The 19,939-nt window shown below is 43.5% G+C and overlaps 1 protein-coding gene across 4 annotated transcripts in view; it reads right to left on the bottom strand.

Annotated features, from left to right (window-relative positions):
* Positions 1-19,939, bottom strand: part of Plcb4 (phospholipase C beta 4) — a 139,775-nt gene that overhangs the window by 8,550 nt on the left and 111,286 nt on the right. For all 4 annotated transcript variants that reach the window (XM_032904285.1, XM_032904283.1, XM_032904286.1 and 1 more), the window contains 4 exons: positions 12,945-13,060; positions 8,370-8,445; positions 5,898-6,073; positions 3,417-3,518 (listed from right to left, as the gene is read on the bottom strand). In XM_032904285.1, coding sequence (XP_032760176.1) covers positions 3,417-3,518; positions 5,898-6,073; positions 8,370-8,445; positions 12,945-13,060 — 470 coding nt within the window. The remainder of the gene's footprint in view (positions 1-3,416; positions 3,519-5,897; positions 6,074-8,369; positions 8,446-12,944; positions 13,061-19,939) is intronic.

The raw sequence follows: 19,939 nt of genomic DNA, 5'->3' as shown, positions 1-19,939 counted from the left end.
ACTATAGATTTCCTACTGCCTTACTTCAGATTCCCCCAGGGCCTGCCTTCCACGTTCATGTCTTCTTTCTTATTATTGTTATCATTAATAACCCCAAATCCAATTAGTGCTGACTGTATTCACATGGATGTGGGGCTCTCCACTGGGATGTGCGTATTTTTCAGAACAATTTTCCATTCCATGCATAGCTTCAAATTTACCATTAGCATTATAGCATCTTTGAAAATGATTTGCCTCTGTTTATTTTCACTTTTCATTCCAAATATCACTAATTCGTGTTTCTTTTCTCCTCTTGATCATTCTTGCTGACAGTCTACTGAGGGATTCATTAGTTTTGTTTGTTTGTTTGTTTTTGCCATTTTTAGATAAAGCTATTACTTTTCTGAATGCTTTCTCTTGCTTTTTTTCCCCCTCCCACTTCAGTACTTTGTGCTTTCTTTTATTTATTTTGACCTGGGATCTTGATGTCCACTTTGGTTTCTACCTTTCTACCTTCCTTGAGTGTTCAGATCATTGATTTTCACATCTTTTAAGAACTACCTGTGCTTTGCATGTAAGAGTCGCCATAGTTTCTGTCCATAATAAACAGTGTTTGCATTTTCATTTTGTATATAAACACTTTCTGTTTAAACAAATAGTTTTTTAGTTTCTATTGGTCTTACTAAGTCCTACAATAGTCTTTAGCTTTAGTCCTCGGTGATGTGGTAAAGTCAAAGCCACAACCATATATAAAATATGCTACTACGTGGAAAGTGGCTTTTTGACACAGCAGTTATTGTTATTATTATTATTATTATTATTATTATTATTATTGAAACAGCAATTTGTTGGTGCTTTAGAACCATGTAATGATAGATTCAAAATTGCAGTCAATACATATAAATCAAAATAAAGATAATATTTTTGTGAGTATCCCTGGCTGTCTTGGAGATCATTTGTAGACCAAGCTGGTCTTGAACTCAGAGATCCTCATGCCTCTGCCTCCCAAATACTGCGATTAAAGGCATGCACCCCCAATGTCTGGCTAAAGAAAGTATTTCTAAAGCCTAGCTAATGATATTAGGAGCACTTTGAAGTTTAAGGTGATTTGAAAGGTGAGACTAGGGGCTGGTCATCTCATTTGAGAGCTCAATATTCTGAGACAGGGGGATCTTAATGAGTTCCAGACTAGCCTCGAAATACAGTAAGGCATGGAAAGAAAAAGAAAAAGGAAAGTTTGCACTCTGCGAGACCAGATCCACTCTGTAACACATTTGATAAAATTAAGCCAGTCTTCCGGCTTAACTTTATATTTCACTTTGTACCGCCTAAAGGAGTTCAAATTTAACAACACTATCTAAAGAAATCAAATAAAAATAATTTATATTTATTATGTATGAATATTTGAGGTTTTTTTTAGTGGAAGATGTATTTCCATGTATATAAAACTCTTAAACAGAGTGCTTTATCTGGGAAAATGTCCAGAAATTGGCACCTTTGAAAAGAGCCAAAAAGATGCTACAATACCAGTCTACAAATAAATGCTGGAACAGATGACTAATGTCCTCCCCTGAACCTTCTTACTGGGAGGCACAGATGGCCTCCACAGTGATTGAGAAATATCTTGGCAACTTATCTCCAGGTCAAAATCACTGTGGAGGGCTAGTGAGAAGGCTCAAGGGACAAAGAAGCTTACAGCCTGCGTTTGATCCCTGCATCCCACAGGAGAGAAGTGACTCCTGCAAGCTGTGATCTGACCTGCACACGAGTACCCTGTGTGCCTGTGTCCCTGTGCTTTCCTCTCCTCCACCGTACAAACACAGCGCACTCACATAAAGTAAATAAATACATATAATAAAAAAATAAGCTACTGTGGATTCTACTTCCTACTGGGGGTGGGGCTGTTATGTTTAAAAGGCATTTTGTAAAATTTACCATAGAAGGTGTATTATAAGTTAGATGCTTCATATTTTGCTATATATTGGTTTACTACAATAAATACAACTGAGGCAGTCCTAACTAAAACATCAGTATCCACTGAGCATCCCAGATGGCCAGGCAGCTAGAGCTGAGGCACAGAAACCCCATCTTTGGGCTGCAAAGTCTTCTAGCATCCCATGCTTCATGGAGTGACACTCGAGTCTGAATTTCTAAACTCATTTTGCTCTTTGGTCTCCAAGGGCTAATCTGAATTCTGTGGAGCAGAAACCAGCCTTTCAGTAGATCTGGCCTTCAGAGAGAAGGTCACGACTCACTAGATATCATCTCTTTGTGAGCACGAACCCTGATTTTCATTGTTCCCTCAGCTCTGCCTGCTCTTCTATTCGTAGAACAGAAGGCTTCTGGATCCTCGGAGATGGATGACGAGTAGAGGGGTGACTGTTATCTGTGGTCACTAGCAGTGCCCCCCTATCAGCAGCATGGCTGTTGCTCTGCCTCAGGCTCCCTTTACCAGCTGTGGTGAAGGCTTGCCCACAGCACCTGGTGCCACACCTCACTCAGGTCTGGCCTCACCCTGCCTTGCCTTCCCTGTCTCCTGCGAGGAAGTTGCTCAGTAAGTGACATCGTCCTGGATTTCTGCCTCAGTTTTTTCTTCTAGAAAACCCACCTAGCCGGAGGACAAACCAGAAAAATCTATGTGGAAGCTTTATAGATAGTTCCTGGTGGCAAACATAGCAAATCAAGGTGAGAAGAAGCCTTCCTGATATTTAGACCCATCTCATCCCGAACATGCTGACATCCGAGCAAGAGAGAGGTTTGCAGAACGATGGTAGGAGGAATGCTAAGGAATTTTATTGATTATTGTCGTGATTTTACATATGCTGTATGAATGTGAATACATTTTACTAGTGGTAGTTATTAGGAATGCATCGGAAACTACTCTGTTATTGCAGTAACAATCGACTTCCATAGAAACTGTACTAACAGGGCTCTTACGACACGGCGACATTAATATCTCAGAGCTATGCTGAGTTCACATAGCCAAATGTTGCTGGCACTGGTTCCCAGTAAACTAGACAGTCACAGTGAGCATTCTCACACTTATCTCTCCCTAGTGAGCACCCCACACTTCCCTCTCCCTAGTGAGCACCCCACACTTACCTCTCCCTAGTGAGCACCCCACACTTACCTCTCCCTAGTGAGCACCCCACACTTCCCTCTCCCTAGTGAGCACCCCACACTTCCCCTCCCTAGTGAGCACCTCACACTTACCTCTCCCTAGTGAGCACCTCACACTTCCCTCTCCCTAGTGAGCACCCCACACTTCCCTCTCCCTAGTGAGCACCCCACACTTCCCTCTCCCTAGTGAGCACCTCACACTTACCTCTCCCTAGTGAGCACCCCACACTTCCCTCTCCCTAGTGAGCACCCCACACTTCCCTCTCCCTAGTGAGCACCCCACACTTCCCTCTCCCTAGTGAGCACCTCACACTTACCTCTCCCGTTCTGCCTTATTCTTGATAGATTTATCTTGACTGATGGCTTTGCTATTTTCCATAGAAATCTTAGCCTGATGGGCTCGCATCTCTTTGCTTTCCCTAGGGAGTAGAAATAAAAATAAATGAACGAGAGGTATACGGAGGGCAGTTAGAGTCCAGGGAGACCACAGCTGAAGGTCAGTGAGCAGACAGATGGAGTTCTAATGTTTGCAAAGAGGGTACAGCAATGTGAATGTATGGCTCTTTGTGCCTTCATGGTTTATAACATGAAAAATAAAAACACAAATATGTAACAGTAGTACTAGGTTCACATTCTTTAACACGACTGAGCTCAGGTGAATGGAGATGGCAGAGAAAGCAGTGCCACCCAGTGGACGCACGTGTCATGGCTGTGAACAGATGCAGTATTTGCTCAAAAACAAAAACAAACATTAAAAAGGTGCAGAGGTCCAGCTTTACCATGCACTGTCTGGAACCCAGCGAGGTGGAAGAGACAGGATGCTATAACCTTCACAAGCGACCTTCCCACTGACTAACAACCCATGGACCAGAAAGGAGCTGTACAGTTTCAAGTAAGTATAGGAAATAGAGCTGTATGTATTTAGAGGTGACTAATGATTGTGTAAAATACACAGCACACGTGTGTATAATGTAGACAATAAAGGCATACAGCTTGGAATATTCAAAGATGTAATCACAAATAACTTTTAACTTATAGTGATATCCATAGGCCTTTGCTCGCAATGTACAGGAAAGGAGTGGACGTCAAGAGAGATGGACAATGCTAGAGTGGAGCTTTAAGTCAGCCACCTCACGTCTCATCAGCAGGACAATGAGAGAAACCCTGGACCCGAAGCAATCGAGCTCAGAGTTTCCCATGATTTCTTAGTAAAGCGACCCATCTGCCCTCCTTCAAGCAAGAACGCGTAGGACTGCCCACTGTATGAATGAGAAGCATTCAGTAAAGACAAGAACAATTACTAAGCAAACGGAAGCAGTCCAACAGGCAGTGGAGAAAAACCCTGAATAACGCTGCCACTCTGAGATATAAGAGAAATAAGCAGCTGGGCTTGTGGTTTTTAAAAGTGACTTTCTAAGAGATGAAAAATTAATTTTTTTTCAGAAAATACTAACTTTGAAGCTAATAATTTTTCTTCATGTTGTTACAAAAGTGATGACCAGGAAGTGCCCCATACTCTAGCACATTCTGGAATAAGGGCTGCGGTGCTGACAAGCTGATGTTGTCACACTGCCCAAAGGCAGGATGGGAGGCTGCACAGACATGCTAGATAGCACATATCCAATGGGAAGCAGTCTCAAAGAAAAAAAATATGAGCTCTCACACTGATAAGCAAGCCAAGTACTCAGAACTTCGTAGGACACTTCTGGATGGAACCAGATCATGCCAGGCACCATTCACTTGCATCACAAAAGCACTGGGATCTATGGCAAACCACTTTATTTTCTCAATAAAGAAAGTCGGTAAGTAAAATTCCCAAAGCCAAGGCTGGGATTTTTCATATACAACTGTATAGTTTATGCAGTTGCCATTTTAAAAAATGATCATTTTGCGCTATTGGTGAAAAGTTCCTGTTTTGTACTGTCCTGTGTAAACCAGCATACCCTAACTGTGGCATCCAGCAAATGCTTAACGGAGAGCAAGCACGCTGCAAGCAAACGGGGATGGAAAGACACCATCAGCAGACATGCTCTGCTGTGCAGGGAGAAGTCCAGCTCAGCCTCAGCAGTATTTCTAACACAGTGTGTGCTTGCTTGAGTGGATAGGGAGATGAACGAGTCTGTCTTCTTGAAACATGAAGTTCTAACAACATCCAGAAAGGAGGAGGCTCTCTAACGTGATGCCACTGTGAGATGAGAGTCATCCTAGGAACTCCACCGGCCGGGCTTTATCCCCATGTCTTATATTCCTAAGAGAATTCAGGTCCTTTTTACTTCCAGCCCTAACTTACTGTTGAGACCCAAAACACTTAGAAGAGGAAGACCATTTTTTTTAGTATGCATTATAGCAACGTGCGATCTTAATTAACTTTACCCGACTGTAATACATTTCTAACATGTGCAAGTCATTGTTGGGAGAGGCTACCTCTCACAGATTAGCTTCCTCACACAAAGTGTGTGAAATCTGTCAAATTGATTTTTGCTTATTTTGTGTACACACACTTGCACACACACTTGCACACACACTTACACACACACACTTGCACACACACACTTGCACACACATGCACGCACACACACACTGCACACACACACTTGCACACAGACACACACACTTGCACACACATGCACACACACACACTCACACACACACACACGCACACACACACTCACATGCACACACACTTACACACACACATGCACATGCACACACACACACACACACACACACACACACACACACACACACATGTCATTTGGAGAGGCAAAGGTTTACAGCGGGGAGTCTGACTCTCCCACCTGTCATGGGAAAGCTTCAGCTGCTGGGTCTGCTGCTCGTGAGCGTTGATGAGCAGCTTCCTCAGCAGTTCACACTGCTGGCTCAGGTGCAGGTCCCGGATTTCCTGCTCCTCGGCGCTGTGCGTGTTGATCATTTCTGACCACTCCTTTGTGTGCTGCGCCACAATCTCCTTGACCTGTTTGGGAAAACCGGAGTGAGGTCATCTGCAATCTCTTGAGGCGACACTGCTCATGCAGGACAACGCTGTCCATGCAGGTCAGACCACAACTGATACTGTGAATCAACGGACACCGGCAACCCACACACAAACAAGGTACGCCAGTCACTGCTTTACTGAGCTACATCGCCACTCTGGCTGGTAAGGAGCCTACACTGGCCTGGCGTTGTGCTCTGGTGTGTCTGGATCTTGGCCCAGGTTCAGCGCATTACTCTTCTTCATCTCGTGCTTTTCCAGCTCCATTTCTGTCAGGCCACAGGTCTGAAGAGAGAGCCAGGTGCTCTCTTATTCCTAGATGATGGCTAACTGCATGGCCCTTAATAGACACTAGGGTAGGAAGACCTCCTCTTTTCACGACCACACTTTGTGCAAAGTAGTGGGTTTGCAGTTCCAGAGGCTGCTTCTCCAACTCCTGCAATCTCACTCTGACGTGCTCTAGCCAATGAGACAATGGCAAATGTGTCTAAAGCAGAGGTCTACAAGGTCTTTCTCCTTTTCTATGGGTGGTGCCCTTTAAATGAGCTAGGATTGCCCTGTTGGAGGCTGGAGGTCATATAAGAAACACAACCATTTTGCAGAGTGAGGATAGCACACACACACCCATCCCAGCTAACTGTAGAGGCTTCACTGAGGCCCACAAAGTCAAGGTCATCACCCATTTGAATATGGTTCAAATTTGTGGTCTACGGAATGATGGGTTAATAAATGATAGTTATTTAAAGGCATTAAATTTTGGCAGCTGAGCATGCAGCCAAAGCAAACGGATACCACTGCCAAGGCTTCTGTGCCACAGGAGGAAAGTATCTAAAACACAAGGCGATAGTGCATGAAGCACTAATTCTCACATCCCAGGATGCACAGTTCCTGCCATGCAAGAGACACTACATGGGAGGAAATGCAGGGACAAAGAATGGAGCAGGACTGAAGAAAAGGTCATCCAGAGACTGCCCCACCTGGGGATCCATCCCATATGCAGCCATCACACCCACTCACTATTGCTGATGCCAAGAAGTGTTTGCTGACAGGAGCCAGATATGGGTGTCTCCTGAGAGGTTCTGCCAGAGCCTTACTGATACAGATGAAGATGATTGCAGCTAACCATCGGATTGTACAAGGGGAGTCCAATGGAGGAGTTAGAGAAAAGACTGAAGGAGCTGAAGGGGTTTGCTACCCCACAGGAAGAACAACAATATCAACCAACCAGACCTCCCAGGGACTCCCAGTGCTCCCAGGGACTAAACCACCAACCAATGTACACATGGAGTGACTGATGGCTCCAGCCACATATGTAGCAGAGGATGGCATTGTCCATCATCAATAGGAGGAAAAGCCCTTGGTCCTGTGAAGGCTCGTTTCCCCAATGTAGGGGACTGCCAGGTGTTGAGGCAGGAGTGGGTAGGAGTGGGAGCATCCTCATAGAAGTAGGGGGAGAGGGGAGAGGACATGGGAGAGGGGGAAAGGAGATAACATTTGAAATATAAATATATAAAATATTCAAGAAAAATAAAATAATACAAAAGACACTACACAAAGAAGAAATCCACTTACAACAGCACGACTCGTCCATGCATATGTTAAAGCCATGGGTCTGGATGATAAGATCACCCATAGCCATTCTAGAGAAGCTGCTCTTTTGAGCTTGTGTTGTAGTTGAGAGCGTTAGCAATTTTTTTTTAATTTAAAATGTATTATTATTGAAATAATGTTTGTGTTCTTTCAGACTCTTAGTGTTTATTTAGGTCTTGTAAGGCTCACAACCTTACCTAAGGTCTTTCAATATCCTAGTTCCATTTGACGTGGGGAAACTGCCAGTCATTAGGCTCTGCTCGTAGAGTGTCAACTTGACTTTTCTCATCTTAAAAGTCCTCTCACAGATGCAGTAAATGTAAGCATGTGATCAGCCCACAGTCTGGTGGTTCCTGTGTTGTGTTTGATGTTACCTCCAGGAGAGTATGTCTGTGCTTTCAGGGTTTCCTTCCAGCCTCTTTGCTCACCGTGTTACTTGGTGCATCAGGGTCATCAAGCAACATACGTGTCTTTAGTTTTTTACCACATACAAGACAAAAAGATGCTCCCTGAAGTGACTCCTCTCAAAGACAGTGAATCTGAGGCAAACACAACCCTCTGACCCCTGTATTGCAGTCCAACTCCCTCCTATTCTTTCTGATACCAGATCAATCCAGAGTTGCCCCTTCTAAAATAAACTGTAAAGGATCCTTTGCAAGTCACTGTGTAAAAATGGGTGTTTTCTTACCTTAGATTTGTGATCCGATGTCAGGGTCTGAATCTTAATTTCTGTTTCTTTTTTTATTTCAAGGCAATTACTTCCCCTGAAAATATAGAAGTGAAAATGCATGCCAGAAATTATATATCTTTCAGTTCCCTTGGGCCTCTGTAACAACACTTTCTGGTGAAGACAATATATTCATCAAATATATCTGGGAAGCCATGGCTCATTGGGCAGAATCCATTTCCAGCAATAGATTTTTACCTTAGAAAATATTATCTGTAGCATGATTGCTCAATTCAACCACAGCACAAAGAGATACTTCAGACCTAGCAATTATTGCCTTGTGGAGGGTCTGTTGTCAGAGTTTCCATTTTGGTTCCTGTTTTTCTTCGAGCTGGTTATTTATTTTTTATTTATTTATTTCATGGAATATTATTAGGGATGCAAACAGCCTTGAAATGAATGTCTAATTCTTTCATTTTGGTCATAAAGCCAGATTTTTGTCTTTTAAACATGCCAGTGAGGAAGAAAATAGCCTTTATTGGCACTACTTGACGGGGAGGGAGGCTTCTTATTCTCCTATGGTAGACAATATGTATCAGGCAACTGCCCAGCAGCCATTACTGCTTATTTCCGGGCTGGTATTTTCTTCTCCACTTTATTGCTGAAACCTAGGCTTCTGTCCTCTGTGTGTATTCTCTGGCTTACCCTAGCCTGGCTCATGGCCTTTGTTCTATTAAAGAAGCATCCCTTGAGAGAAACACTCTGTCCTGTGAACGACTCTCTCATCACACCCACTGTTCCTCAATGACCAGCACTCAGTGTGTTTCTTCTCCAGTCTGTTATCCAGCAAGCTGAAATGTTCCTCTGGCTTCCTTTCAGAAAACTCTCACAGTAAATGCTATGATGGGCTTCATTCAGCATCCTCAAGCTGCTGGCATTAGCTAAGGATCCCTGTAATATTAAGAAGTCATGACTGCATAATTATTCCCCTTTGTACAAGCCTTATTTATCTTCTGCCTTTCTGATTTCTCCAACATTAGCTTTTCTTTCTCTGCCTTCCCCATTCACCTTCTCCCTGTTGCCAGAAACACAGAAGCATACTGAATGGAAAAATTCCTGAGAGACAGTTACCCCGTCGTTAGGCAGGAGCACCTTAGTACAGCTCCCTTTCTTGTCTCAATCATTCCCTTCGGTCAGGTATGGAGTAGGGAGAACTGTTGCCGGCACTTCTTCACCGAGGATGGGGATGAAGTCTCATTAACCCACACTATAAGTTGAAAGTATCAGAAATGCAAGCCAGCCTACCCAGTCCACGGCAGAGGATGGACCGTCCCCCCCTTTCATGTGGCTGGCTGGGAGATTCTGACCAGAATCACAAGATATCCTACAGCCTACTGAATATTCAGGTGAAGCCCAAATTCAGAATTCCACGTTCATATTCTCCTGAGTGTGGGTAACTCCCGCATCACCATGAAGTTGGAAAATCATTAACTCAGACCATCTTCAGTCTGTTCTAGACATGGTTTGCATTAAGGAGATATCCAAAGACATATAACCAATTTCCCCCTTTACCCGAATTTCGGCCACCAGGCTAACAAAGTCTAGGTCATAAGACAAAGCCTTCTTTGGAGTGGGCTGTGTAGATGAAAACGTCTGGTAATTGGCTGTGAAGAAATTTTCCATGTGTTTTTTTAGGTCCTGTTTTCTAAATTCTTTCTGAAGAGTCAGGAGGCAGATCTGTATTTGGCAGCATGGACCCTGAAAGAAACCTACAGGCAGGCTTCTTCGGTCTCCTGTTACTCCGGTGACAAAGGCCTTTGTAGGACCTCAACTCCTGCCCATGAGCACCGCTCCATGGCCACGGTCTCATCTATAACAACCAGTCATAAGTATCACCTTCATTCCACTTTATGCTTGAGAGTATTGTAAGATAAAGCTGGGTGCTTTCTAATGTCCCAGGGACAATGCTATCCCGAGTATCATTGTTTGCCCAGTTACTATGTAGTACTGAGTCTGAGAACTTACAAGACCCTGATCTAAAAATACAGAAAGAGGCTCCACACCCATGCGTATATAAACAGCACTAATTTGACTTAGTTGTTTATAAAAAAAATAAAAAGGAGGATATGAAGTTGGGAGGAAGATGTGTTGAGAAGAATATGGGGCAATTCAAAGGAAGAAGATAGAGGGTAGATATTATTGTATTTCATTGGAAACAAGTACAAAATCCTCCAAAATAACAAAAAATGGTTTTTCGACAATAAAACGGGAAGAAAATTCCAATACAGTAAGCCAGGAAAATCACAGGACATTTGTGGATACATGATATATAAAGAAAAGTAAGTTTATTCTTGGTCAGAGCTGAAAATCCATCAAAACCTTGTTCCTTAAAAACATGGTATTTTGTATGGTCTATACCTCCTTTTCAACATTTTGTTTTAAAAATTACATTAAAATGGGAAAATATCTTTAACAAAGACGATAATAGTGCTGATATGGTCAGAGCTTCAAAACGTCAGCTCTTACGGTTTGAGTGTGATGAGACTTCAGAGGCTCCTGTAGGGAGGCTGAGGGATTTTTAGGACTAGGGTCTTGTTGAAAGAAGCAGGTCACTAGGGCAGGACTAGGACGGTTCAAACTCTGCTGCTGGTGCCTATCTTTCTCTCTCTGCTTCTTGGTCCTCAGTGATGGGAACGTCTGCCTCCACATGCTTCTGTGGATGAGAGCGACCTGCTGCTCTGCCTGCCTCCTCCACCATGACAGAGGGAGCCCAGGAGCCAGAAACACCCCTCCTTCCATGTTTATGTCAGGTGGTCAACGTACATGGTAGCGCGGCCAGTGTCACAGAAATAACAACATAGACATCCGCACACTCTACACTTCCTCCCAGGATCTCCCTGAGCGGGGGAGATGGGCTGCTGTACTTGTCCTGACTCACTTAAAAATATATCCAAATGCTTTTAAAGCGACAGGCCATGGCTCTGCTTCAGTGGAACACAGAAAAACAACGGGCGGAACGAATGGCTGATGGCTCCCACATATACTGCCTTGTTTGTGCTTTTCTAGGAAATATAACTGTAATAAAAGTGAAGGTGTTTTCCAAAACGAGCTCCAGGGTGAGTGTGGGCACATAATTATCTGCCACACATGCCTCAAGCCAAGGACATTGGCCCCATGTCATGACATCAGAATCTGGGGACCAGAAATTGTAACAAAACAATCCATTTGAAATCACATTCTTAGTTTTCTAGGTGATATCGTGATTGAACCTTAAAGAGAAAGAAAGAAGAAAACTAGAAAGATGCTTATTATTTTCTCCTTTCTTCTCACATTGTGGAAGGCTAGAGAACCTCAGTAGGGATTCAAAACATTCAATACAAAAACAAAAATGAAAAACCAACCATAAAAAAAATAGAGTCTACTGATAGAGAACAAATCTGGGTCCAAAATGATATCTAGAAGAAACAGAATACGTATGTGTGTAGTCTGATGGTATTTCCCCAAGGTACTTGTTCTAAAGGGGGAAAGCACTGAACAGGATATGCAGATGGATGCTGGTCAGGGACATCCTTCACCAAGTGATCCGGGTCAGCACTGCCATTTTTGACACTCCATCACCTACAGCAATGTGGTGTACCAAGAAGGAAGCTACACTTTTGGGTGTGTCTCTCAAGGATTCCTAACCTCCCTGTACTCACTCTGGAAGTCACATTAGAGGCATTATACAAATGTCTGAGTGGCCGCAAAATTCGGAGCCCATGAAAGGCAAGGAGAGACAGAATCTATCACAGAGGAAGTACAGAGCAGAAAGAAAGTACAGCGGATGCCAGAAAGAAAGGGGGGGGTGTAAACCAGTCAATGTACCACTGTTCCACCAATGTCAACTTTTTTGCTTGATTATTACACTGTGCTAAGATGGGATTTAACATTGTGAAAAGCCAAGTTACATGTACTACAAGCATATGTTCCAAAACACTCCCTTCCCTGTGTGGATGTCTACAACCAAGGGTGTTTGGAGCTGTAGTATATTTTTCCTACTCATAGTCTATGGCACTGATTACTGTGTATGTTATACACAGTGAAATGCAATGGTAGTAGTAATGGTAGCTAATAATAGCACAGACCAATTAACACGTGATATACCATAAAAGAAGTTAGTCTTGGACTGTGGTGGGCTGCAGTTAATTAGAATACTAGAGTGTGGAACTGAAAATAGGGAAAACTTACATTACTGCAACTTAATAATACTATTTATAAAACAAAAGTCACAACCAATTCTCAGCGTGAAAGTTAATTTAAAAATCATTTTTGGCTAACTTCTTAAAAACAAACAAACAAACAAACCAAATACAAGACAGATTACCATGAACTAAAGGTTTTGGGAACTCTATTGACACCATCCTTAAACCACAACTAAGCTGTCCGATGCCACACCCTGCTGTGACACAGGGTCTGAAATGAAGGAAGCACTTATTTCCCAGGAGTCTTTAATGAGGAAATCACACTAGCAGGAAGTCCCTGGTGGTGGATGCAGGCAGCTGAGCAATACGGTCACTCCTACCGGGGGAAGCTTCACAAGTCAGGCATCAGTCTTACCCCTTCTTCTTCATGGCTTTCTCTAGGATTTTCTCATGAGTCGACTTCTCCTTGTCATACTGGGCCACGATTTTGTCCACTTGTGTGCAGTGTAACTTCTGCATGGTGCTGTGCTCCTGAGCAAGAAGGGTTTGCAGTTATGAGTTGGGCTTAAATTGAAGCTGAGAAGCTTTACACTGCCAGGCTGGCCTGGTTTTCGTCAGCTTCCCCGAGTGTTTGGAAAGTCAGTGAGTAATGCAGTCTGAGAACCAGGCGGACTCCTGCTCCTTACCCAATGTTAGACTTTCCTATTCAAGAGCATCCCTAAAAGGGGAGTCCTCAGCCTCAGCCCAATGAACACACCACTTCAAGAGGAAGGCCTGCTTTCAAGTGGCATCCCACATGAACTGCTGAAAACGTGATTAGCCATTTGGGCTCTTCCTGAACCGGGAGGATGTGGAGAAGTAGAACATGGTACCAGTCGTGCCATCACCCCTCCCATCTCCTGATAGAGGTAACGTTCTGACCTTGAGGCCTTCTCCGGAATTCCAACTAAATTCAGAAGCAGCTTCATGTTATCAGTTACAAGGCTTGCAGAACCAAGCACACATTTTTCACTAGTAGTTTTACCAAAATGGTAGACTTTTCTGCCTGATTATCATATTGTGGGATTTTTAACATTATTAAAAGCCAAGCTACATGTACTACAAGCATATATTCCAAGACACCTCCCACCTCGTGCCACAGATGTGCAGGTTTCTGAGGTACCTTATTTGACTCACTGGATGCTGGTGCTACAAGCCTAAAATTTATATCTACTTTCCCAGCCCCTTCAAGTTGTTTTAAGAAGAGACGGAGCTGGAGGCTTGGGTGGAAAGCAGGAAATTCCTTAAGGAATTTGGTCTATGGTTTTCCTCTGGAGAATCCGGGGTGGGGATGGGGGGGTGGGAATCTCATACTTTGAAGGTGTGGACACTGAGTCTCTCTTGATCTTGGACAGGAATAAGTGCTCTTATTTTTCTGAGTGTTGTCAAGTCTAGACAAGACCAACTCCCCCTTAGTTACTTTCTTCTCAGTGGCTGAAGGCATCTGGATTCTAACTCTTCGTCTAACATGTTACTAGTAGTATTTCTCTAACCTGGGATTTTAAAAAAATTCTTTCAAGGGTGTGACGAGCACAGACAACGGAAAATCACCTTGTCTCAATGAAAGGGACCCTAGATTTGGACCTTGAGCTCACTGTTGGGAGGGATTGCTGGTTTCTTTACTTTCTTGTGCGTCTCATCTAAGGGGTTCCTAAGAACCATTACCCTACTTTCCACTTCGGATTGAAAAAGTGATTCTAGAAGCTGAGAGACAATTAGAAGCCTAATTACCAGCTGCATTCTGGGAGTCAAAAGCAATTGACCATAAGTAGGCAAGGGCCACAATGATCATTACGCTTGTCTTTGGTCTCATCCTCCACTGTATTACAGACCCCTTCCCAGGGCTTTCTTCTGTAAATAGCAGATTCTCATGTTCCTGCTGTCATTCACTGCTTCACCGTGGAGCTAACTTTCATGTTTGCAAATGTGCTTAGGAGAGATGCTTGCCTAAAGTGCATTTCCTTCTTCAATGAGTTACATAGGCGCTGTCTTCAGCAATAGGGCCTTGCTGTTGATTTGTGAAGGGTAACCTACAGTTTTAACAATAGCCTTGTTTATCTATCTATCTGCCCCCTAATAGTCCTTTACTCTAACTAACCCATGTGGCTCTAGATTATAGCCTGCTTATTGAAGACTTTACAGCTAACATTCGCATTTAAGTGGATAAATACCATATTGTCTTCTTTGGGTCCCAGGATGATTTTTTTCTATCGTCACTCATTTATCTGTGAATTTCATGATTTTCTTGTTTTGTTTTTAACTGCAGAGTAATATTCCATTGTACCCACAGAAAGCCTTGACTCCTATGTGCTAGCAGCTTTGGAAGAGGAATGAGCTCTGAACACTACCAAAGGAGAAATGTAAACACAAACCCAGCTACAGATGCTGTAATCTACAATGGTGTTCTGCCTGCATGATATGTTAGTGCAATGGAGGAAGCAAAGCTATTGGTTTGAGTAACCAACCAATATCTGATTTGACTTAAGGCCACTCCACAAGACAGAACCCATACCAGACACTGCTTAAATGACCTGAGGCCAGATAGCCCAGGGACCTAGGGTAAAATCAATTATTATTGTTCTACTAAAAGTGCATAGCACTAAAATGACTCCTAATGACATTCTGCTATACTCATAGATCAGTGCCTTACTCAGCCATGAGAGACACTTCCTCCTGCAGCTCCTGGGAACAAATTCAGAGACCCACGGCTAGACAATGTGTAGAGAGTGAGATCTTAGAAAACTCTGTCCTAAACAGGATGTCTCCATCAAATCTTTCCTCTTGGGGCTCAAGGAAACTGAGAAGAGGAGGTGGAAAGAGCATAAGAACCAGCAGGGATGGAGGTCACCAAGGAAACAAGGCCGTCTAAAGCAGCATGATGGACACACATATGCCTGGCTCACAGAGACCGGGAAGTATTCCCAGGGCCTGCATCGTTCCACTGGGTACAGATCATAGCTTTCAGTATAGTGTTGTTATGGCCTCCCTGAGTGTATGACGAGTGGGCCTCTACATCTATATCTGTCTCTTGTGCCTTTTCTTGGGTTCTTTTCCTTCCAGTTGTTTGCTGTGTCCTATTCCAACATGTTAGCTATATTATCATATTACTTTATTATTGTCCCCTAGAAGCCTGTGTGCTTCCTAACGAGAGCCAGAGAGGGAGAGAATCTGAATGGGAGGGGAGACAGGAAGGAACTGGACGGAGAAGAGGGACGGGAAACAAAAATCAGGATATATTATGTTAGAAAAAAATCTATTTTCAATACAAGAGGAAAAGAGAAAGAAAATGCCCGTGAAGCATGAATCAAAAAACAAAATAAAACATTCCCATACCTTGTTTGGTGACTGCAACTCAGACTTGGCTGGCACAAGACGCAGCTCTGTGAAGCCTTGTGACTCTAGCCCAACAATTCTGATGAAAATTCAATTCTGAAGAAAGACAGACACTGTGCCTCAACACTCTCCATTACTCTAAATAACCTGCTCCTCAGACCGTGCATGATAGATGGAAATAAAACCTTGTCTGGGGAAATCCAGAAGCAGCAGGGTAAAGTAGCTAGGATTCTTGCCTTTTTAAGACAGTCTGAATTTAGGTTCCATCGTGGCTCTGCCATTTAAATGCCAAGTGATTCAGTTAAGCTGTGTCCCCCCATGAGGAGAGATGCTCGTATCTACCCTGTGGTAGGATGAGCATTTGCAGACATAGACACAGTTATATCTCTCCATCCATCCTGCTTTGCGATATAGCAAAGCATGTCACATGTCCAGTGGGGGATTCTTCATCTCTTCATGTGGGACAGGCTGAGGATTTTATTTAGTCAATTAAAGAAAGAGACAGTGATGGAGTACTAGGCCTGAGCTAAAGTCCCCAAAGCCTGGCATGTTCTGCTTGGTCTTAGAGAACAAAACTATTTGAAAATGTCTGGGCTGGCCAGTAAGAAGATGACTGGCTATATTACACGGCTAGAAGTAGTTCAGGAGATGCTCTCTAAGTCAGTCATGCCCCAGATGCCTCTTAGCTTACTACGGTGTCAGTGGAAGAAGATATGAGAGTCCGGTAGAGATCAGAGAAAGTTTCTAGCTGAAGCCCATCTGAGTGGCCCATAAAACTGTAAGCTAAACAAATGGCTTATCAGTATATTTCAGGATGGCTTGTTACCCAGAAAAAGCTAACTAGTAAGAGAATACAATCATAGTGCCTCTTTACATACTATGATAAATATACCTAAAATTAAATGTTTATATAGCCCTGGCTTTGGTTAGTCCATTCACTACCCTCTGTTCTTCCCCATCTCCCCGTTCACATTTCTGCTTAATTCTGTAACTTCAAGTACCCCTTCTTTCATAGCACATACCTTATACTATTTCTCCAATTATATTTTAATTGGCTTGTGAAATGATAAGCTTCAGGTGAGTTTTATCTTATTAGTTAGAAAGCGAATTTCAAAATATACCTTTTGAAAGACATCCTTGCAGTAGTGAATAATACCATTTCCAGAAGATGTGACTTATTAAACAATAACTTCATTGTAAGGCATGACACCTCCCTAGGAGCTATTGGCCATGGGTGCTCAGGTATCCCCAAAACAGATGACTGACACTGTCCTTGGTTGTCAATCATAAGTACATGGTAAAGCCCTGTTGCTGAAGACGCCACACATTTTTGTTGGCTGTAGGACATAGAAATCCATCTCAAACTGACTGGGGAATGTCTTCCTTGTTTTGCAGCCTTCAGAGTGCCAGAGCGTGCTCTGTGGGCTGGTGAGAGAGAACGACGTCTGTGGTTTTACCTAGTGTTGGACCATGCATGATGCAATACCAACCTGCTAGACAAGATGGCCGCATTGGGGAATAGGGGATCACTGGTATAGGGTCGGTAACTACTTTCTGATTGGATCTGAGGCCTGCTCCACAAGGAGGAATTTCATGCTGGTATTACAATCCTAGTCAAAAGGACAGGGCTTAGGAGATCATAAGCCTCAGGTCGGAACCTGCTATTGTTATTTTGTTAAGTGGTCACCTTGTCAAATTGCCTTCTAAATATTTGTGTTTACACCCATAGACCTAGTGTGCTCCCAACCTCCATCGGAAAAGCTTCTTTTATCAATGGGCAGCACTCAGTAGAGGGACTCATAATTGGTCAAAGTGTTGAAAAGAGACTGAACACCCACCTGTAAATGGGACATTTTTAACAATTCTTTAGCCCTTGCCAAGAAGAGAGGGGAGGAAGAATGTAGGAGGTAGATGGTGTGGAAGAACGCTATAAAATGCTGTCTTCTGCACATGGCATGATTACCACTTTCAGGAACTCAGCAGCTGTGGGCACCTGCATAAACCCTGCTACATGATCAAGCCATTTAAAAATTTAGCATGAATGGAGGAAGTGCTCCTCTTGGTCCCACTTGTTACTGAGGAGCTATTGGTAGTTGATAGCACTAGGAGAGGCAGAAGCATTCTTTTTGAGGTCCTCCCACTATTAGGCTGCCCATGTTCCGGGGATGAGCCCACACCCAAGCGCATATTAGCTATGGTGCACCGATTAGATTTAGTGAGTTATTTAAAAAATAAGACATGACATTGAGAGAGGGAGAGATATGTTGTGGGGCAGGTGAGATTAAATATGATCATATTTCATTATATACATATATGGAATGCTCAAGAGTAAGGAAGACTTATTCTTTTACAGGATAATTGCTTAAGAAAGCCTACATCATTAGCTATTCATACCATTGAAAGAGGTTTTTCAGGTGGGAAAACTGGCAAAAGTTAAACAAGGGCAAAGGAGACCAAGTGTGAATGTGCCCGATGGTCACAGGCTTAGTCTATGTGCCCTGTGCTTCAACAGCTTCCTTTCCCTGTGTTAACGACAAGCCTGTCTGCAGACAAAGCCCAAGTCTACATGTACAAGCAAATGCTCATATATCCTTTATCTGACAAGCTAAGTGAGCGAGTAGGAATATTAATTACGTATTACAGATAAAAATTATAGACTGTCTATAAACAAAAAGGTATAATTGTTAGAAAGCTATTCTTTGCAAGGCACTTAGACAATGCAAAAATTCCAGAGTTGTTCTTCATAAACACAGACAGTGCGATGAATAGTAAGGGGTATGCAGCCAGCATGTGACCACTTACATTTCCCCACCGCAAGGAATGGTCCTCTAAATTCCAATTTCAATTTTATTTTATTGGTGTCTAAGTGAAGAGTGTTGTAACACGAAGCAGCGTGCGTAAATGTGAGTCTCGTTCATCATGCTAGCGTTAAGTCAGACTCAGACTTCATAAATATAACACATAGCAGGCTGAGTAACAGAGTGTATTTAACATGAGAGAAGGGACTCATTCATGAGATTTTAAAGCACAGTATGACTTCAACTTCTGTAGTGTAGGAGAATGAAATAGAAGTGGGAAAGCAGCTGACTGCTTGGGGTGCACTGGTTTGAGTGAGAAATGTCCACTGGCTCCTATGTGTTTGAATGCTTGTTCTGTTGTGTGTGGAACTGTTTGGAACAATTAGGTGCTGTGCCCTTGTTGGATGTGTCACTGAGAGTGGGCTGTGAGGTTTTAAAAGCACAAGCCATTCCCAGTCAGTCTCTGTCTCTCTCTGTGTCTCTGTCTCTCTCTCTCTCTCTCTCTATCTCTCTCTCTCTCTCTGTCTCTTTGTCTCTCTCTCTCTCTCTCTCTCTCTCTCTCTCTGTCTCTCTCTGTCTCTCTCTCTCTGTCTCTCTCTCTCTGTCTCTCTCTCTCTCTGCCTGTCTGTCTCTGTCTGTCTGTCTCTGTCTGTCTGTCTCTCTCTCTCTCAGTCTCCAGCACCATGCCTGCCTGCCTGCCTGTTGCTAAGCTCCCACGATGATGGTCATGGTCTCACCCTTTGAACCTGTAAGCCTCTTTCTTTTATAAGTTGTCTTGGTCACGGTGTTGTGCCATGCAATAGAAGGCGAGAGTGACAGGTACTCGTGAGAGCCTGTAAGAGTCTTGGGAGCAGGCTGCCAGGAAACAGGCCTAACTATCAGTTCCACAGCACGGGGAACACCGTGGGTCTGGATAAGGTCTGGCCTGAGGACAAACCGTTAGAGAAGACAGGCTTCTCAGCCTTGCCGCTGGCACATTAGCACCTTTATTCCTCACTCCTAGCAGGAAACACAGACCTGGGGGAGGGGAGGGGGGCTGGGCAGAGTAGAAGGAAGTGGGCCTGCAATGTTTACATGAAAGAGTTTCAAAGTCCTTTCAGAGAAAGAAGGGGGTCTCTCTGTCTCTCTTTGCCCTTTGTGAAGAGGACTCATGGGATCCTGACAGTGGGTGCAGTGGGCTTCTCAAGAGGGAAAAGCAGTTCTGCATCCCCCATACACCTCAGTTCTGTGTCCCTCACCC

Source organism: Rattus rattus, chromosome 5 (assembly GCF_011064425.1).
Source record: "Rattus rattus isolate New Zealand chromosome 5, Rrattus_CSIRO_v1, whole genome shotgun sequence".
Classification (NCBI taxonomy): domain Eukaryota; kingdom Metazoa; phylum Chordata; class Mammalia; order Rodentia; family Muridae; genus Rattus; species Rattus rattus.
Note: the sequence above shows the minus strand (reverse complement) of the source record. Positions and strands in the feature narration are given on the sequence as shown.